Below are 21,884 nucleotides of genomic sequence, written 5' to 3'. Positions count from 1 at the left end.
TTACATCTGAGATATGTGCAGTGTACTGTACAGGAATTATACCACAATAAATGTGTTAAAAATAATAAAATAAAATAGCCTGTTTGTGGCCTAGCCAACATACATTGTACATCTGCTTTAATTATTAAAGACAAAGGCTCACTGACCAGAAGTAAAGAATGTTTGTGTTAAAAATAAAAATTAAATGCCTCCCTTCCTGGGAAATGCTGGTACTCCTTCAATGGTAAGACTCCCTTCCCAGGTGTCAAGGCCATACTGACTCTGTATTCTATGTTGATCTATTTTTTTCTTTTTTTTTAATCTTAAAGGAATGTATCCCTGACTTGTTTAATGTTCTTTGTTCTGACAAGATACAGAACTACACTGACCGACCATTTCCTCAGTTATCTGAGAGGCTGTCTTCCTGGCTTACAGTTCCCCGTTTGGCACAAATAAAACTCTTTCCTATTCCTATTACAGATTAATGGTTTCCATCGACAACTCCAAGAGGAAATAATGTGACTAGTAAGTATAACGAGGATACCGATGATTAAATAAAAATATATTAATATGAAATTTATCTTCAATAAACCATAGTAAAAACTCCATTTTGGCTTTTTCCTTTATCAGAAAGATACACTCCCTATCACTCAGGAGACTACAGATTTATACTTGTTTCATTAGTATCGGATGGATTAAAGTTTTCAATTTAAGAGTCATCTAGATTTTTTGGGTGCGGCACTAGCCTAAGGGTGGTATTCCTTCAACGCTTGCGGGCAGTCTGCGTTATCTCGGACCTAAATTTACCAACCCAAAACGCTCCAAGAGGGATGTCCTCTCTGGTGCACGAGGAGCGAATGCATCTGTCTCAGGGGGCGTTACCGGCTCCGTCCCGGTCCTGAGAGAAAAATCTGTGGGTAGAGGAGGCTCCACCGCAGGAGCGCGCGAGGGCCTCCAGCGCTCAGTCCGGTGGGCTTCGTTCTTCGTCCTCTCGTGTCCGCGGGACTGCCTCTCGCTGACGGGGAGTGAAGGCGGCCGCCGTTCCTCGGGAAGACAGCGGAACCAGGCCGTTAGCTGAGGGCGCAGACCGTCGTACCGCAGCCCGAGCCGCGCCGCGGACTGGGGAGGGGGAGGGGCGAAGGCGCTCGCGCAGCGTCGAGTTTCCCAGAATTCCCAGCGGCCGCGGGGAAAGTTTACGGGACGTAGGCGGCGGCGGCGGTAGCGGTTACTAGGCGGCCCGCGGCCGACCATGGCCCTGGCCGGGCGTCCCTGGCCTCTCCTCTCCGAGTCTTGGGGCGACGTCGCGGAGCGGGCAGACTTCCGGGAAGGAACTGACAAGCGATCGAGGGGCGGCCGGCGCGCATAGCGCCCCGAACATGCGGCAGTCTCTGTGGGCGACCCCGGGCTGCGGAGAGGCGGCGGCGGCGAAGGCTCGGGAGGGAAGGAGGCGGCGGCGCCGGCGGAGGTGGCGGCCGGGACACCCGGCGTCTGGCACGGAGCCCTAGGGAGGCTGCTTGGCGTGGCCTGGAGCCTCGTGGACAAGGATGCTGTCCCGAAAGAAAACGAAAAACGAAGTGTCCAAGCCGGCCGAGGTGCAGGGGAAGTACGTGAAGAAGGAGACGTCGCCTCTGCTGCGGAGTGAGTGTCGGGAGGGGCGCGCCCACACCTGGCCGGGGCGGCCACGGGCTGCGGGGACCCGGGCGAGCGCTGCTCCTCTCGCCTTCTTATTCCTTTTGGTTTCTGTGAAATACTGTTTTTTTTTTTTTTAATTTCATTACGCCGAAGAGGTGTTCGTTCTTTGAAAGCTGACAAAGAGTAAGAAACTTAGATTAGTCCACTCCCGCACCCCTGTCCCCAAATAAGCACAGACTTCCCCGTCCCTTTATTAGTTTTGATTACTGGGAGAAAGAGGCTCTTTAGGAAACGCTTAAATTGCTGATCCCCTGATGCTATAGGAACTAAAGTGATTAGACTGGGGCGTACTTTTTCCTCTTCCAGTTACGTCGAGATTTGCCTTGTGTTTGCAAACATTGTGGTTGTCACTCGCCGGTGCTGGAAGTTGTGCGAACTCTTCGGTAGAATTCCTTAGCCCAGCTACTGGATGTTCTTGGATGAGGTGAAAGCTGATTGTTGCTATTGTAGCCGCTACCCAAAGCCTCATCAATCGTAGATCTCAGGGTAGAAGAGCAAAAAGTATAAGTATTTGGCTATGTTTGTGAGAATTGCTTCAAATAACCCCCCCGCCCCCCCCGACTCCAAAAAGGCAGAGTACTCAAAATAGTTTTTTCATATTTCCGGGAAATTACCAAAAAGTGTGTTTGTTTGTTTTTTAAAACTTTAACAGAATGCTTTTTTTTCTTACCCCACTCCGGCACTTTTCTTCTGTTCATTTTAAGTTTCTGACTCTAATTTTCCAGCTGAATCTTTTGAATTTTTAATTCTTGCTTGTGAGGTAAGGAGCTAATTTTTTGGTGCTCATACTGCATGCTGGGCCCTTTGTGTAAGTTTCCTTTTTGGAAGCTCGTAGTAACCTTGTGACTTAAGCATTACCTCATATTGTAATTGGGAAAGCTTGTCATAGAGGTTCCTAGTAATGTTTGTCCAAAATCACACAAAAAGGGGTGGAGAGCATGTTTTTCCATTGTAACTACGTCATCAACCTTCCAGATTTATCCTTGTATTTGCAGTGCTTTCTTAAAGAACAGAACAGATCGGATGGGTATCCCAGTAATCTTGAACTTGATTTTTAAACTTTTTTTTTTAACAGTTTAATTTTCAGTTGCACCTTCTCTTTTGATTTTGGCTAATTTTATGATAGCTTACAGTTTGCTGCAAATAAAATTTATTGAACATTACTTGAAATCGTTAAATATGTTTGCCACACCTTTAAGCAAATAACTTTTGATATAGTATTTTGTTTCTGTTTTAGTTTCATCAAATACGTGTGTGGTGGTGGTGGTTTTTTTAAGTGGAGCTGCTGGGGATTGAACCCAGGACCTCCTGCGTGCTAAGCCTGCGCTCTGCCACTGAGCTATTCCCACCACTCTAAATCAAATGTTGAGCCTTGTTTATTGGGATATTAAGTTTTTGTCTAGAGTTAACTTTGATGCTTACTAATATGAGTGCTCTCTGAAAGTGTTTACTTAATGAACTAGTAAAACGGTCTCCAAGTCCAGTTTTCTTCATGTTTTGAAGTTATTTGCTTTCTAACCAGGAATGCCTAAACTGTTTAAGTTCTGTATTCAGAAGTACTGTTTACTTAAAGCCATTGTTCTTCCGTTATCTTCTGCTTTGAATTATAATTGTTCTGAAAGGAGCCACAGTTTCAGGCTTGGTGTGTTTTTGAACTGATTCAACATTTGTGTGCATCTTTGAAATGAGACATTTTTATTTTTTAATTTTTATACTTAAATTTTTAGCTTTTCCAGCTCTTAATTACTGTACTAGTGCTGCATAATTTCAAGAGTAGGAAGACCAGATTGATAATTTAAAAAATCTTTTTAAAGGAGTCTACCTTTGCATGTTTGGGAATAGCATTGGGTTCTGTTTTTTTTTTTTTTAATTGTGTTTGCTTGAAGAAGGACTTAGGGAATTTTGAAAATGAAGTAAAATCAACAAAACAAATTGTAATGTTAAATTATGCCAATAAATTGTGTATCCATTTGTTAGATTGTTTAGTATTTTTACACATTTATTCATGAGTATTTCATTAATATTTATTTCATAGCTAAGCTTATTGACATTTCCTCATATTATATGTGGTAATATGCAGAATATTTGATTTTGGCAGAGCTTACACATAACACATTCATACAAATTATAAATTCATTTGAGTGGGAAGATGTCAGTCTAAATTTTAAAATACCCAAATAATATCCTAAAATTTAAATTGTGTTTTCCTAAGTCCATTGAAATTTTTCATTTTGGGGTGATAGATGTAAATGACCAATTTCTGAAAAGTGTATTACTTACTAATCATTTTATTCTTTCATTACAGATCTCATGCCTTCATTTATCCGGCACGGTCCGACAATTCCAAGACGAACTGATATCTGTCTTCCAGATTCAAGCTCTAATGCCTTTTCAGCTTCTGGAGATGGAATAGTTTCAAGAAACCAGAGTTTCCTTAGAACTCCAATTCAAAGAACACCTCATGAAATAATGAGAAGAGAAAGCAATAGATTATCTGCACCTTCTTATCTTGCCAGGAGTCTAGCAGATGTCCCTAGGGAATATGGCTCTTCTCAGTCATTTTTAACAGAAGTTAGTTTTGCTGTTGAAAATGGAGATTCTGGTTCCCGATATTATTATTCAGATAATTATTTTGATGGTCAGAGGAGGCGCCCACTTGGGGATCGCACACACGAAGACTATAGATATTATGAATATAACCATGATGTCTTCCAAAGAATGCCACAGAATCAGGGGAGGCATGCTTCAGGTAAGTTAAAATTATAAATATTACATTATTTTGTGTTTGGACATACTAACACTTCATTGAAAAGGTGTTCTTTTCTGAATTTTCTTGGGAAGCCAGTAGATACTCCTAGAGAACTACTTCTCCATTTTGCCATACTTGCTAAACCACCTTGCAAATTAACCTACACTGAGGGAAAGAATTTTGTGTCCATTAACTCATTTAATCAACTTATTTTATAAAAACTTGGTACTTATCTGAAGGCTATGTAGACTGTGTAACACTGTGAACCTTGAAAACCTGGAGAATTTAATGTCTACAGTCGGACTGAATCTTGGTTTAGATTTGGTAAAATGGGAAGGTTAGGGTTTCAGAGAAACTAGACTGAAACCCACAAAAGGAAAGGCAAATAGGAAGAAGGGGCATGGTGGGCAATACCATGGCAGCTGCATCGATACTTAGCTAGAACCTTCTGTGTTTCTCTTCACAGAACTGTTTTGTAGTTAAATAATTATTTCCCTAGTTGGTCAAAAAGACATTTTTGTCAAATGGTTAATTGTTGTGTTAAGCATGTCCTTTTGTTTTTCTTTTTGGAATGGGCAAAAATATTTTCCATGTAATTTATAAAATCTAATTTCTGCATTTGCTTAGTTGGGGATAATTGGACAAGAAACAGAAGAGCTAGGAGAAATGAACAATTCTCCCTTATTCCTAAAGTACTATGTTACCCTGGATAAACTGAAGCAAATAAGGTGACTTAAAAACAGTTTGTTGGGGGAGGGTATACGTTCAAGTGGTAGAACACATGCTTAGCATGCATGAGGTCCTGGGTTCAATCCCCAGTACCTCCTCAAGAATAAATCAGTAGATAAGCAGAATTACCTCCTTCCACCAAAAAAACCAAAAAACCAAAAAAACAAAACAGTTTGGAGTATGAGTGTTCTGAGTGTAGAAAACGTTTCATTTATTTAGTATTAACCATTTATGTGGGTCTAACGTTTTCCCTGACCCTCTTAGTATCTGCCTTCTGATACCGTATTTAAGAGAACAAACCAATATATACAAAATGATCACAGAACAGTTAGTTGTTACACTTTGTGGCACTGACTGTAAGTGCAATAGGAAGTCAGAAGAGAGAGATCAGGGTAGGCTAGAATACTTAAAGAATGGTTCTTGGAAAGGTAGGAACTGAACTGTGTGCTTTGAGCTTGGACTTTAGATAACAGGGGATATAGGAAGGACATTAGGTGGAAAATCAGGAATAACCCTGTGAAAACAGTAGACATGACATAAATCCGAGGAACTGTGTAGTTCTACCTAGTTAGAAGATGTAAGTTATAAGGTGGAATGGAGATTAGTGGTGCTCCAGCAGGCTGTAGGATTTAGACTTGAGTCAAGCAGAAGCCATTGCAGATTTCAAAAGGACAAGATTTTCATTTTATGAAAGCAGTATTTAAAGATTAGTTTACTAGTTGTACTTAGGATAGATTACTAGAGAAAAAGGGGACTGCAGGTACCAGTGGTAGAGGAGAGAAAGGGCAAATCTATGATACTTTTGAAGGAAAAATGAGACTTAATTACAGTTTTGGGAGGAAATAAATCACTGAAGTTTTGAAAATTGAAGAGTAGTGTGGAATAGTTGGCAAGAGTAGCTTACTTTGTGAAAGCTGACATTCAAATCTCATTGGGACATTGAAGAACGGTTTTGTAGGCATATAGAAATGCTGTAATGAAAACAGGTGGGTGCCTTTTTCGTTTTTAAAGAACTAGATTAAAAGGATTAGACAGTTGCATACTTCAGTGTTTATTTTGGCTATTTCTAATGTGTAGTTTTAAACCTCAGAAATAATTTGCTATCCAATCAAAATAGTAAGTTTTTAAAATAAAGTTCACTTTTATATATTTTTAGAGTAATATCTACTTATTATAGGAAATTTGCAGAATGCAGAAAAGTTAAAGTACTCATTATAATAGAGATTCCTTGTATTTAGTTATTTCTTTCATCTTTTTCAGTGATACTCTTTTTTTTACATTATTGTGATTATACTCTATACAGTTTCATATCCCTGCTTTTTTACTTGAATGAGTTCTTAATGTTATATACTGTTTATGAGTAGTGTCAATTATCCATAATTTTCTTGCACCGTTTAGTGGTTAATATTTTAAATGTTAATGAGTACCTGACCTAGACTGGGGACATTTGGAAAGGGGAGAAGTGGGACACATCTGCCTTGATGGGCCTTCACCCCGTTGGGGATTGAGGGATGAGGGAAAGAGAAGAATCAGATAAGATTAGCAAAGCCCCTGTCTGTGTAGGAGGTGCTCCTAAAAAAATGGTTGAATAAGTGAATGGATCCACAGATTTCAAGTCTGGAGTCTTAAGACACTTTTGGTAGCTGAGGGATTGCTTATAACAATCTGCTGTTAATACAGATTGTTGTTCTTCACACTTCCTTTCCCATGTATATTTATGTTGCAAACATCACTGATAGCTCATGACACTTTCATGCTTGAAGTATGAAGAATTAATGATACCAAGTTAAAATCTTGTTTTAAAATTCTGATTTGCAAAATATCATGGAGGAAATGCTGTAAAAACTGAATTTCTACTGATCCTCTCTTGGGACCCTACTTATGCAATCTAACGTAGTTTTTGTAATTTTAATGACACATTTTTAAACAACTTTCCAATCACAATTTATTTTTTTATTTTTTTTCCAATCACAATTTAGAAATAAACAAAATACAAGTTAATTGGATACTTACTCAGATTAAAGAATGTCATTCAAAAAAAGATTTGCATTTATTATGGCAGTGATAGATGCTTGATAAATTTCACTTAACATTAATTTATATCAGGGCAGTAAGGATGCTTTACCTTTCAGAAAAAAACAGTACTTCTTTGCAGGAGTCTCTTAAGTGGCAGGAAAGGATTAACAACCAATTATTAACCAAACAGAAAAGCCTAACAGCTGTTTTTTCCAGAAAGGAAAAAAATCTGAGTGTGAAACAATAGCTGGAAATTTCTTGAATTCATCTTGAAAAGGTTTGAAACTTATTATATATTCAAGATTTATGCTGGAGAGAGTTTAAGGAATTGAATGAATGGAAAGGAGAAAGTAAATTTGTGGGAGAGTAAGGATGTTCTATGGACAGATCTGTTTTCACGAGGTTTAAATTTTGATTGCTCTTACTAATGTAATAAGAATAAAAAAGTATGGAAGAAAATAGTTTTTGTATGATTTGAGAGTAGTATTCCTGCTAATTAGTTATTAGTTAGACTTTAAGGAAATACCCTATCTCTAGGGTTAATTTCATCTCATTGTATTTGGCAGAAGTACAAAAAAAGTTGTATAATATCTTAAAAGTTTTTAGGGCCTAGCAAGTTCTACATTTAGCTGTGAAATTTGACCTTTAACATTTTGGCCTACATACCAGTCAGGCACTTACTGTATGTGCCAAAGGAAGGAATTCTGCTGCTAACAGGAAATCTTTAGTTGGAATACTAAAGGCAAATTGAATTCCTTTGTTTGTCCTAATAATTTAGTTCTGTACAATTTTAAGTAACAAACTTGTAACTCATTTTTAAAGACAGCTAAAGAAGTCAAGTTATAAAAATCAAATTAAAATGTTCCAGGCTTTACAAAAAAATATTGGAGTTGTGTTTATTCCAGGAAACGTATAAATAAGTATTTTGTGAACCAGAATCTTCTTTGGAGGAAGTGTTAATAATCTTTAGGGGTACAACTTTATTTGTAATTAAATTTTGGAGAGGAGGGAAAAGGCATTTGACTTGGTTAAATACTTTTATCTCTTTATCAACATCTCGATTATAACATGTACTGTAATGTTTACTGTCTGTTACCCTGGAGCTTATAGCCTTCATTGGAGTTCCAGATTCCATTTATTCTCCAGCGACTACAACGGTAGGAAACTAGAATTTTTGAGCTTGTCTGTAAGTGCAGATTTTGTAGATATCTGCCTAGTTGTATGAGATTAAGTTCTTTGGAGGCATATCTACTGAAAGCTTGGTGGAGAGACAAAGTAATACTTTATCTGTGCCTAAAAAGGTTAGGAATCATGGTCTCACATGGTGTTGGTAAAGCCAGTGAGTCTGTTTGGAACTTTGTGAACTTTATGGCTCCCTTATCAACTTGTCAAGGTTTAGTTGCTGAATACAAGAGATTTTACACTTATAGAGAGGTCTTTGTGTTTGCTCTAAATATGAATTTCAAGTTTACCATGGTTTAAAATCTGGTGTTAGGTACCTACTATTGTTTAAATGTAAAAGTACCTGTGTTTCTAGATTGAGGCAAGTTCAGTACATGGAAATTTGAATTTTCTAAGCAGATGAATGAAATTACCACAGACTTTAATACTCCTAGGCCTGTACAATTTTAAATTACTGTAATAGTTTTTTGTTTTTAATGCTGCATTTAGAAATCTATTTATGTATTCCCAGGCAGACCTCTTGTCAGGCCGAAATGTTATGGTTCTTATTAATAACTCAATTTGAGTACATTCAATTGACTATAATTTTAAAAAAAATTGCTATTCTTGGCTATGGCTAGAACTACAACATTTTTAGTGATGAAAGTATGAGAAAGTATAAAGCCATTGCATGCTTATACAATGTGATTTTAGTGTTTTACTATGTGCATGTCTTTAGCACACTGGCTTATTTTTTTTCTGTTTAAATATTTTCTCTTTAAGTACTGAAGTTGCTTAAGCTACCCTTATTAAATAAATGTTCAGTTGCAGGTGACAGAAGCCAAGGCCTGTTAGCTTTGTTTTGTTTCATAGTCACCGTATGTTTTAGAAATGTATGCCTTTCTTCCTAAAGGGTACTGAGCAAGAATGATTTTGTTTTCTTTCTTGCATTTTCCTTTCTGCCAGAGTTCTTCATAGGTGGTGTTGCGTACATTCTATTGCATCAGTTCCAGAGACACATAATGACTGATTTCTCTTTTTGTGATGTTAAAATTGATCATGGAATAAGATGTCATCCGAATTCATCCATCATGATGTTCTCCGTCAACTTTTTACCTATTGATTTGAAAGCCGTTAATGATTATTGGCTAGATCCAGTATTTCATTAGGTGTTGCAAATAGTGATACTCTAATTTTGTTGTTTATTTATTTATTAGTTGAAATTCTATAATGAAGACCTTTACTTTTTTAATTATTGTTCATGTAAGACAGGATAAATGCTAGCTTTTTCCTTTTATTTATTATTTTTTCAGAATAATGAATTGGTACCCTAGCCACCTCCAAAGGTAACCAATGAGTTTTTATTTTTAGTATATTTATGAACTCAGGGATTAAAAAAAAATTAAACACCAAGCTTTATTTAGATTTTACCAGTTATTTCATTAATGTTCATTCTCTGTTACAGGATCCAGTGCAGAGTACCACATTGCATTCAGTTGTCATATCTCCTTAGTGTTCTTTGGTTGATGACAATTCCTTAGTCTTTAATTCTTCATGACTTTGACAGTTATAAGGAATACTTGTCAGATATTTTGTAGACTGTCCCTCAACTGGGACTTTGATGTTTTTCTTATGATTAGACTTGGCTTATTGGTTTATGAAAAGAATACCACAGAGGTGAAGTGTTTTCATCATACTTTATAAAAGAGATATATGATCTCTATATGACGTTATTGGTGCTGTTAACCTTCAGCAATTGGTTAAGATTTGCCAGGTTTCTCCACTATAACAAACACTGCGTGTTCTTCTAGTTTTTGTCTTCATTGTTGTTTCTTTCTTGAGCATACCTTTTATGTCTATAGTCTTTACATCTGTGTTTTGGATTCTTGCATTTTTTTCCTTATGGTCTTCCTTCAGGGAGTTGTTGCTTCTATCTTTTTACTCTTTTAATTTATGACAGTGGCAGAATATTTCACTTTTTTCTCTGCTTTGGGACATTTTTCTGAATGTTCTTTTTAATGAGTTTTGTACCTTTTTGCCTCTTTAATTTTTCTTATAGAACTGGTGTTGTGCTGTTCTTATTACACATTATTGAATAATTTGGATATTTCTAGCTAGTTATTTAAAATTGGCTCTTGTCTTTGCCAGAGAGGTTAGGGGGTTGTGTAGGGAAAAGGAAAAATTATTTCAAGATAGTGTTTTGGGATATGTAATTTTTCACAGTGCTCTGTTCTTATTTTTCCACTTCTTTCCTTATTGTTCTTCTAGCCCAGTTCCATTTGGTAGTTTTATATATATGTGTGTGTATATATATATAAAAATAAATAAGATTGAGGGATTATACCTTCTTTTTAAAAATTTTTTTTCCTTTTTTTGGTTTATTTTTTCTTGTCCACTTTATATTTTTAATTCTTATTTTTTATTGAAGTGTAGTCAATTTACAGTGTTAGTTTCAGATATACAGCAAAGTGATTCATGTATGTATGAACATATATATATACTTTTTTTAAGATTGTGTGTGTGTGTGGAGGGGGGTAATTAGGTTTATTTATTTATTTATTTTTTGGAGGTACTGGGCATTGAACCCAGGATCTCATGCATGCTAAGCATGCACTCTACCAACTTAGCTATATCTCTCCTTCCTTTTTTTTTATTGAACTATAATTGATTTACAATATTGTATAAGTTTCAGGTGTACAGCATAGTGATTTGGGTTTTGTGCAGATTATATTTCATTATAGGTTATTATAAGATATTGGTTATAATTCCCTGTGCTTACAGTAAATCCATGTTGCCTATCTATTTTATGTATAATAATTTGTGTCTGTCTGTTAATCTCATACTCTTACTTTGTCCTTCTCCTCCCCTTTTGGTAGCCATAAGTTTGTTTTCTATGTCATAAGTCTGTTTCTGTTTCATATATAGATTGTTTTGTATTATTTTTTAGATTCCCCAGATAAATGATATCATATAGTATTTGTCTTTCTCTGACTTATTTCACTAAGCATAATATTCTCTAGGTTCATCCATGTTGCTCCAAATGGCAATATTTCATTCTTTTTTTTTTATGGCTGAGTAATATTTCGGGGTGTGTGTGTGTGTGTGTGTATACAAACATATACACACACCACATCTTCTTTAGCCAGTCATCTATTTGTGAGCACTTGGGTTGCTTCCATGTATTGGCTATTGTAAATTGTGCCACTATCAAAGAGGAAGTCTAGTTCCTCCCTTCTTCTGTAATTAAGTAATAGTTAATACTGGCTAGTTTTGTGAAAATTTTTATTTTTAATGATAAAATTGTGACAGAAGAGTATATTTGGGAATTACTTTTATAACTTTCTCAGATGGCATATTTTTTAGCTGTGAATAATTGTTTTATTTCTTCTCTTTTCCTTCTCAGGTATTGGGAGAGTTGCTGCTACATCTTTAGGAAATTTAACTAACCATGGTTCTGAAGATTTACCCCTTCCTCTTGGCTGGTCTGTGGACTGGACAATGAGAGGGAGAAAATATTATATAGATCACAACACAAATACAACTCACTGGAGCCATCCTCTTGAGCGAGAAGGACTTCCTCCTGGATGGGAGCGAGTTGAGTCATCAGAATTTGGAACCTATTATGTAGATCACACAAATAAGAAGGCTCAATATAGGCATCCCTGTGCCCCTAGGTAGAGTATCAATTTATTTTAACTTTTTGTTTTGAGATTATCTAATGTTAGATTTTGAACTCATAAAAAAATAACAGACCTGCCTTCTCATGTATCAGAATATACTTTTGCATTGTAACGTCTTGCTGTTTTTATTCAATTTATAAATATTTTATGTTGTTTCTTACTATTGCCAGGCAAGAAAGTGAAAATTGGAACTGCACAGAACATCTCAGATCTTTTGATAAATGCAGCCAGTGATCTTTTGGACTATTCTGATTGATGCTGGGCTTATCATTACATCTCATTTATAGCCAGACTTTGAGCCCTAGGAATTTTATAGCCAGTTGTCACATATAGCTATAGAGCCCTTGAAATGTGATTAATCCAAATTGAGATGTGTTATACATGTAAAATACACACTGGATTTCAAAGTACATAAAAAGTTAGTGTTAGTCTAGTAATGAAATTGCAAATGTTTCCAGTTTACTGCATTTGAGTTCTCAAGAACTGAGACATAAGATTAAAAATGGGTAGGGTATCATCAGCATGTTGATAGGTGTTGCTTCGTATCATCTCACATCATACAGATATTTGATTATAGCAGATGTGCATTATTTAGAACCATTAAAATCATTATGAAAATAATTTTAATATCACCCAGAAAACTAAACTTTGTCATTGTGCTGTTTTAATCATTTTACATATTTGGATTTATTTATTCAACTTTGAAAAGCAGTTTTTTACAGTGATTCCATGTAGTGGCACTCAGTGTTTATTGAACAACTAAATTTTTCATCCCTTCAGAAGAACCAAATCACCCACTCTGCCTGTGTTGGGCTCTAGCCCCTTTGCATACTCTCCTTACCATCTCAAGCAGGCTGCTGCTGTCCCTGGCTTCTATTTTTAGGCTTGGAACATGGAGATAATTTATAGCTTCCCTCCCACCTGATCACAATCCCCACCCAAGGGCCACTTATTCCTGCTGTGTCCCCAGCACCCAGCACAGAGACAAGCACACAGATAGATGTTTGTTGAATGAATAAATGATAGAAATGCAAAAAAAGAAAAGAAAAGAAATGCAGTTATAGTTTGCTATCACTGGGTGGCAGAGGCTTTCTGGTTTGTAGAACTAAATTTGAGAGTGTATATTGAGCTTAGTTTTCTTATCATCGTTAATCTTATATTATTACAGAATTTTTATAGTTTACAAAGCATTTTCACAATTAGTTAATTTGCTTCTCTCCATGACTGTGTAGACTTTTAAAAAAGGAAAGAATAAACACCTTCCTTAACCTCAGATAGGTAGTATTAATAAATAGCTATTTGATTGTCTATATTATGCTAATCTTTATACAGAACTCTTGACATATATTAGGTCATTTAATCCTTGACAGTCATCTTTGGTATGAATTTATTCAAGTTTTACAAATAAGGAGACTGAGGCTTAGAGAAGTGAAGCAGTTTCGCCTATATTCATACAATTTGTAAGTGGCCAAACTAAGATTAAACCCCCCAACCCCCTAAGTATATCTGACTTCAAACCTCAGTTCTTTCCTACCTCCCAGCTGTACTGTCAAGGAATATTTCACTTTGCTGAGTTGAAGATAAAATTTAGTGCCATTTGCACATTGATCTTTAAATTGCTAGCCACAGTCTAATCCAACATTTAACTTTAGTCCTAGTTTAGTATTGAAATGACCTTTTCTGATATACACATAAATATTTATGTTTGGAGGCAGGCTCTTCCAGTTTGTCTCCAAGTCTGGAATAGGCCATTATGGTCTCTCAGAATTCAGTCTTTAACCTTCCAGTGGTTCAGTGCTTTCCTTTAGCATTTTCCCATATAATAGCCTCCACACCAGCTTGCTGCTCTCTCCTTCCCTCAGCATATACAGGCCATTAGAATTAATTAAAAGCATGGTTTTTTTTTTTAAGTTTCTCATTTAAAACAGATTCTAATCAGCTCTGACTCCCATATGCTGTCTTTAGGTGGTAAAAGCAGAAAGGAAATAATAGTACAGTGGGTATTTCAAACACAGTACTCATCCTACTGTAGTACCTATTCCAAACCCCTTTTTCAGCCTAAAGGAGGTAGAAAAATTTGCAGCTAATTACTAATTATTACTGAAATTTATGATTCTAGTTTTAAGCTTCTATATAAAGATTGTAACTTAATTCTGACTTTTTTTTTATAGAATATGTTAAGGTTTAGGGTTGGTTTTATATCCATCACTAATGACCTACAAGTTTCCAAGAGAAGGTGAATTTTACTTCCTCTATAGTATGGTTAAAAAAAAAAAAGGCATATCTACATTTTTTAGGTAGTAGAAGTTTGGGCAAGAGGCACATTAAAAAATGCTTAAATGTTGTTGTTCTTATAGTTTCTTGTTTGATTTAGGGCCTTTATGCTAAGGAATGTTGATTCTTTCTTTTTAGTGTACCTCGGTATGATCAACCTCCTCCTGTCACATACCAGCCACAGCAAACTGAAAGAAATCAGTCCCTTCTGGTACCTGCAAATCCATATCATACTGCAGAAATTCCTGACTGGCTTCAGGTTTATGCTCGAGCCCCTGTGAAGTAAGTGAATTTACAGCACAAAGCTTTGTTGAAGGGTGAGTGGAGGGCTGAATGGAGTCTGGGCTGCTTAACCCCCACAGCGTGATGTTTTTTCTCTTAATAATATTTGGCTTTTAAATAATATTTAAAGAAAGGATATTACAGCTTATAAAGTTTGAAAGTCATTGATTAGAAATAGAAGTTCTACGTTTATTGAATCTCTCCTTTCTTTGTGTGCAGACCTGTGCTATTATAGGGATACAGTAAAGGACGTACATTCTCAATAACTTGTAAATAAGTGATACAATACCTTGTGTGATAAAAGAAAGGACCCAAGTAAGTCCTAGGCACAGAGGTGAAACAAAGCAGGACACAAGGGTGTTAAGGAAATAGTATGTGCGCAAGTTCTGGGATGAGGTGATCTGTGGTTACTGACACTTCAGCTGTGTTACCCTCGGCAGGGTGCTTAATCTATAGTTTTGTCTTGTGAAAATTGGATATAGTAATAATACCTACTTTTGAGGTTGTCTTGCCCACTGAGAGAGCTTAGTAAGTGATTGTTATTATTTGGGGGGGGGGTAAAGATACAGAATTGTGGTTAAGGTCACTCAGGAAGGAAACTGAGTATGATTTCTGTCTCCGTCACCTACTTACTGAATAACATTGGGTAAGTTCTTGAACTTCGTTCTAAGTGTTTTTCCTCTACTGAAACACAGGGGATAATAATCTAACCTCCCTTACTCAGTATGGTGAGTCTTCAAAGTGACCATTCATTTTAAAGCAAATGGCACAGTGGCTGATTTGGATAAGTCCTCAGTAATGGTTTCTTATTAATATGAGTGAGCAAGGAAGACTGCACTAAAGAGAAAAATACATGGGTTAGTTTTTAAAGATGCTGATGAGTGTGCTAGGCTCATTGAGAATATTTATTGGGTGCCATAGTATGCACTGTTCTTAGAATGTAATCATGAATAAATGAAATTTGTCTCAGAGAGCTTCTCTTTTCTGGGAAACAGAAGTAGTTACTCAGATCAATAACCCAATGTGATAAGGATTAGTGACAGTAGTAATACAAAGTGCTGTGATTTCAGAAAAGGGGGTGTTTGAAAGCAAATAGTTATTGATAATCCAGTGCTTCCTATGCTCAACTTTTAGGTGTGTTATCTCATATACTCTTCCCCAAACCTATTTTACAGGTGAAAAAAGCTTTGTCTCTGCTAAGATCACACAACTATTGTGTGTTGATTTTAAAATGGTAGATTTTAAACTTTCACCTCTAACTTCAAACTTCATGCCGTTAACCTTTGTCATTTCTACTTTCTTATTTAATAATAATAATCACTAACTGAGTATCTATTAAATTCCTGGCACTTTGCTAGGCATTTTATACATAATAGTTGCATGTACAGTACTATTAACAGCTATATAAGCTGAAACTTTGTAGCCTTAGTCTTAATATTCCTTTTGTATTTCAATACCCAAAATTATCAGCATAAAATAGCCTGAAGAAGAGTTTTAGAAAGTTTAAGATGATTGTACAGTGAATTTAGAATGAAATATTTAAATCTCATAACATTATTGGTCATTTACTGTGAATTATTTGTTAATTTTTAGCCAGCATAAACATCCTCTTACATTCCCTCTGATCTTCTCAGTCTGTAAATTCATAGTTGTGGCCTGATGCAGTGAGAGAAGATGATATTTGAGGGTTGTGGTCTCAAAGCATCAGTTTTTTTTTTCCTGAGTCAAATTTAAGCCTTGTCAGTGTAATTTTTTTCAAAGGTTTTAATTATAGATATTATTCCCTGGTATAGACAGTGCTTGTCAAAAGTTTGGTTTTAGTTTATTTGAAATTACATAACACATTTATCCATAGAAATTAAGCACAGTTTGGTATTTGAGCTAACCTACAGAAGCCTCTGTATCTGATAATACCCATATAGTATAGGAATGGGATGAGGAATGATAGCAGATGGACTTCTCCTTTTTTCCTCTTCTCTCATTCCTGATACCACTTGACCTACTACTGTGTATAGCCTTTGTTTCATATGCTGATCCTAAGTCATATATAATATGTGCATGTATTTATATTTTCTTTAAGTCTGGAAGAATATGTGCTTAACTGTTAACCTTTGTTATTTTAGGGAGTTGATAAGATTGAGGAGGGTTATTCTTTCCACTTTATGTTATTTCTATTTTATGACCATTGTTAGAAAGAAATAACATAAAAAGCTTTCCTTTTTGGGGAAAAAGATAGTACTTAAATGGAATTCTTTGCTTCTTATGAAAAGAAATGATTCCCAAAGATTATAGTCCCTTTCCACTGTGGTTCTATGAGCTAGCTATAAAACTTCAGGAAACTAGCAACTTAAGTTTTTTTTCAAATAGATCAGAACTCTCCCAGAATGGGCCAGTAAGAAGAGAGCAAGTACTTCTTTACTGCTTAAAACAAGAGGTCTAAAACCTGATACTTTTTAGCTGATCCTAAATCTTTGTCTCTAAAGAGGATGGAAATGATTAATATTGTTCTGTCAATGAAAGGTGAGCTGTTATCTGTGAATTAGATAATGGAGAAAAAAGAGATTTTAGCCAAAAAACTAGCTTGTTTCTTCCTTTTGTTTAATAAACAGTCAATATCTTCTAACTTCCTAAAATGCTTTGATTCTATCTCTAGCAGTAACTTAACCAAAATAATTTTTGCATATACTTCCAGAACTACCTTAGAACAGATAATATTCTAAATTTTTATTTATTAATTTTAGTAAAGTTATATCTCTAAGTTTGCTCACAGAGCCTAATATATCATATAACTTTAGTCAAACTGAACTATAGGATTAAATTGTAAGATTTAATCTTTAACAGGAAAAAGACCATTAGGAACATATTTACTTTCCAGTATTCCTCACCCTCTCCCCCCCCCCCCCCGCCCCCGCCACCAACACCAGTCCCCAATAGCATTGTGGTACTGACTCTATTTTATTCCTGTGTCTTGGTGATCCTGTGTTATCACCATTGACTCACTTCTGGCTGTAGGAGGAAAGGAAGAGTGGGCATGCTTTTACATAAGGCAGGCACAAGGAACTTGGGCTATGTTATGATACCTGGGGCTGGGAATAGCAGCACTTTTGGCTCCTGAAGGTAGCATCCACTGGAGTGTGAACATGACTTTTGGTAGCATTACAGCAATTGCTGTTTGCTTATATGGGTTATTTACAAGTACTGTTTGAATACTACCCTAGGAAAAACAGTAAAAGAGATACTATAAGAAAAGGTTACTGGAGTAGTTTATAGCCTATTTTCTGAATGATTTCCCTGCATATTTAGAGTATAGTGACTAAAAGTTAAACTGAAGCAGATTATTTGACTCCTTAAGAAGAGAAAAATGAGAATGACATACTTCTCGTAAAAAAAAAAAAAGGCAGGCATAGGCAGAAGGCAGTAACTATATAGAAACTGCAGGGGCAAGAATTTGGAATGGAAATTGGCTCATGGCATACTTTTCTCATCTGTGCTCTTCTTTAGAATGCTTTTTCTTCTTTCTTTTAAATGGTGTTTTTTTTTTTTTTAATGGAGGTACTGAGGATTGAACCCAGGACCTCATGCATGCTAAGCATGGGCTCCACCACTGAGCTGTACCTACCCCCAGAATGCTTTTTCTTCTTCTCAAAGTATTTTTACTAATTACTCTGATTTTGTTACTTCTACCCAAAATCCTATTATTAATGCTAAATGCTGTGATTGGGAGTCAGAAAACTGTCTGAAGCTTTTTTTTTCCTTTTTAAAAAAAACTTGAATGCTTATATAGAATGATACTCATGTCTTAAAGACAGGTGTGACATTTACTAATATTACTATATTTATTTTTCTCCTTTTTCCTTGCTAGAAAGTATATAGATGATACATAAGCTTTAATGTTCTTACAGTTCACCTGGCATAAATTTAAGCAACTTGAATCAGTAGACATTGCTGAAATGTCCCTTAGCTATGAAATTCAGACTCAGAAAGATTAAAGTTTTTTGTTAGGAATTATGAATTTGTTTCAAACAAGTAAAATTTTAAGGTACATGAAGGGCAGAGTTTCTAGGAAACACCTTGCAACTGTTTCTTCATAGAGGCTTCATAGAGGCTTATTAAGTATTTCTGGTAATATTTCTCCAATTTATGTTGGCAAGTAGTTGGAGTTAACAACTAAAGAGAATATAAAGCTTTCTACCAAGTATATCTGTTAGTAAATTTGCAATGCTCATTAAATTGGTAAATTTGGGATCCAACGAAATATGTTTACCTTGTGATTTTATGTAACGTGCTTCTGATATTCCTGGTACACATACCCAAGTTGTACAGGAATATATGTGGACATGCCAGGCACAGTATGTGGCTCATACTGGCTTCTCTGTATTTGTGTACTGTTTCTTTTTATTAAAAATAAAACCTTTTTAAAAAAAGATGATTTTGGAATAAGACAGTAAATGCAAATGAGACTGACACGCTGCCTACTGCGCTAAGGAGGCAGGTAAGACATTAAATGAATTACCAAGCAAAGGATCATTGGGTAGGAAATGTTATAAATGATTATTAAGAATAAATTTACCGTATACTGTATAGCACAGGGAAATATATATACAAGATCTTGTGGTAGCTCACAGCGAAAAATAAATGTGACAATGAATATATGTATGTTCATGTGTAACTGAAAAATTGTGCTCTACACTGGAATTTGACACAACATTGTAAAATGACTAGAACTCAATAAAAAAATGTAAAATAAAATAAAATATTACATGTATCTTAAAAAAAGAATAAATTTACTGGAGTTTACAATGAAAGGTCTTCCTATTATGTCTGCTCCGTAATATGATTTGAGAAGTATAGCTTTAAAATTATATAAGTATATGCCTTGCTCTAGTTCTAGTTTTCTTTCTCTAATCTTAGTAGTTATTAACATTCAACACTATTACTCTGCTGCACCTTGGTCCATTAGTTCTCTGCCTTTCTGATCTTTTAGTCACTAAACAATTTTGCAAGAGATATGTATATAGCCTTTTTAGGTTTCATCAAAAAGTGAGAAGATTGGATTAGAGTGCTGTCTTTAGGTCTCTTTCAATGCGAATTGTAAATTACTGCTTTAGTGGTTTGTTGCATACTTCCGTGTCAGTATGTGATCTGCTTACCATTGAAGAAGGATTAAATGCCTTCTGAAATGTCTATAAATATAATCTTACGTGAGTCCATCCCTACATTGTGGAGTCTTCTACAGTCTACTTATTCTCTCATTTTGAAAAGAGCTTATTCTTTCCTTTCTCCTTGAGTTTTTCTGTTTGTTTTTAATATTGTATACTCAACCTCAGGAAAATTCAGCCCACAAATGATGGTTCCTTTTCATTCCTCTATTTATTTCCTTGTTTGCTGTAGTGAACAGCATGCCTCAAAAAGCTTCATCAACACTAGTGACACAAATGATCTTGCCCATTTTTGTGTATTGTTCTTTGTAGAAACAGTGTCATCTAAAGTATTCTTAAGTTCCTGACAGTTAACTTTGGATGAACTTACGAATAATTTGAAATGTGTTCTTCAGAAATTATAGAACCACAGTAGTTTAAAATATGTGTTCATTATTGTCTACCTGTTAATATTAGAATAACTGATACTTAAGATGAACAGAAATGGGTATTTTTTTAACTTAAATTGAAATGAAGTAATATTAGCAGTTTTCTTCTCTCCCTAAAAAATAGTGTATTTAACTAGCAGTTAATAGTTATTTTTAATTACAGTTTATAGTTTACTTAGTTATAATAAAATTCATATTTATAAAAATAGACCAGTTTATTGCTATAAGTTCATATTTATGTATGTGTTGTGAACATATGTCTGATTGTGTTTTAAAACAGATATGACCACATTCTGAAGTGGGAACTCTTCCAGCTGGCTGACCTGGATACATACCAGGGAATGCTAAAGTTGCTTTTCATGAAAGAACTGGAACAGATTGTTAAAATGTATGAAGCCTACAGACAGGCTCTTCTCACAGAGTTGGAAAATCGCAAGCAGAGACAGCAGTGGTATGCTCAGCAACATGGCAAGAATTTTTAAGTTAAATTTTTAAAAATAAAATTTAAGTTTTATAAGGGCTTTAAAATATCTTCACAGATGAAAAACTGCAAACAAGTACTTTGGTTAATAAAGGCAGCTTGCTTTTTTGAAATTATAAAATTCTAATTTTACATATATTTTATTTTTAAAAATATTCTTTTATTGAGAAAAAAATGAGTTTATCATTTTAAGAGCCAGCATGGCAAACATTTCTAAATGCTGTATGTTTGGAAACTACTTTGAATATTCTCGATGGAGACAAATGCAGCAAGAAATGTCATTTAACCAGATACTAAATGGGAAGTGATCAGTTGGTAAACTCTTCCAGTAGCAGTACCTTTCTTTAAAAAACAGAGAGATAATCTATGCAGTATTTAAAAAAAGATGTTTACTGCTTTAGTGTGGAATACTGTCTGAAATTGGATGGTTTAAATACTACCATCGTGTAGTTCAAAACATAAGATGGTATTTGGGACCTTTATTGTGATAAATTTTTATATATAATGTGTGGGGTTCTTACCCCCTCCAAATGTAAAGAACCCTTTTAAAACATGTTGAGAAAAGTATTTTTTGGTATGAAAGGGTGAAGGGCCTGTAATCTTTCAGGAATAAATTTAGGCATAAGGCCTTAGCCTGTGTGGGAAAGTTATGTACAGCACTCAAAAGTTGCTAACATTACTTCCTTACTGTGGGCCAGGGCTCTTATGGCATTTAGTAGCATGGTTCTGATGAGACAGCGGAGGGTTCCCAACAGCATAGCACGTTGCCATCCTAACAGACTGGATTGAGCTGCCAAAAATGACAATCAGGGATTCATTAAGAAATCTTGGTCATTAAATTGATCTTACATATCTTTTATCTTCTAAGAGTTTGTCACAGAACTTTAAAACCCAGTATTTCCCTTCCAGTTTTTTTCCTTTTGGCTTAATAGTTACTAAGACATTGTTCATAATTAGCACAGTATATTTGATTGCAGGAAATTTATGGCACGTCTAGCCTATAAATCTCTAGAATTCTGTGAATTTCAACACTTATTGAAATAGCTATTCAGTTATATTTAGATGTGTTGTAAATATGTAAATAAATTTTTAGTTTAGGTAACCTTCCAAAATACAAAGCACTCCCAGTTAGATACCATTGAGTTTGAATTATTGGTAAAATGTTGAAAATGTTACATGTTTGATTTTATATAACAAGCTTATTAAATATATTTTTGTGGAAACTAAATGTGTTGTGTTTGAGTCCATGTTTTA

General features: G+C 35.3%; 1 protein-coding gene across 2 annotated transcripts; it reads left to right on the top strand.

The window, feature by feature from the left end:
• The first annotated feature begins 1,163 nt into the window (after nt 1-1,163).
• Nucleotides 1,164-21,858, top strand: SAV1 (salvador family WW domain containing protein 1). Of its 2 annotated transcripts, none has more exons than XM_010982901.3 (5): nt 1,164-1,617; nt 3,977-4,420; nt 11,730-12,000; nt 14,419-14,562; nt 20,430-21,858. In XM_010982901.3, the coding sequence occupies exons 1-5, from the start codon at nt 1,524-1,526 to the stop codon at nt 20,629-20,631; spliced, it is 1,155 nt and encodes a 384-aa protein (XP_010981203.1). In that variant the 5' UTR covers nt 1,164-1,523; the 3' UTR covers nt 20,632-21,858. The 2 variants fall into 2 exon arrangements, with proteins under 2 accessions (XP_010981203.1, XP_031309567.1); XM_031453707.2 differs by having other exon boundaries at nt 1,203-1,617; nt 14,419-14,597; nt 20,430-20,566.
• The last annotated feature ends 26 nt before the right edge of the window (nt 21,859-21,884 follow it).

This window comes from Camelus dromedarius, chromosome 5 (assembly GCF_036321535.1).
Source record: "Camelus dromedarius isolate mCamDro1 chromosome 5, mCamDro1.pat, whole genome shotgun sequence".
Classification (NCBI taxonomy): domain Eukaryota; kingdom Metazoa; phylum Chordata; class Mammalia; order Artiodactyla; family Camelidae; genus Camelus; species Camelus dromedarius.
The sequence above is the reverse complement of the archived record's forward strand: the minus strand, read 5'-3'. Positions and strand labels throughout refer to the sequence as shown.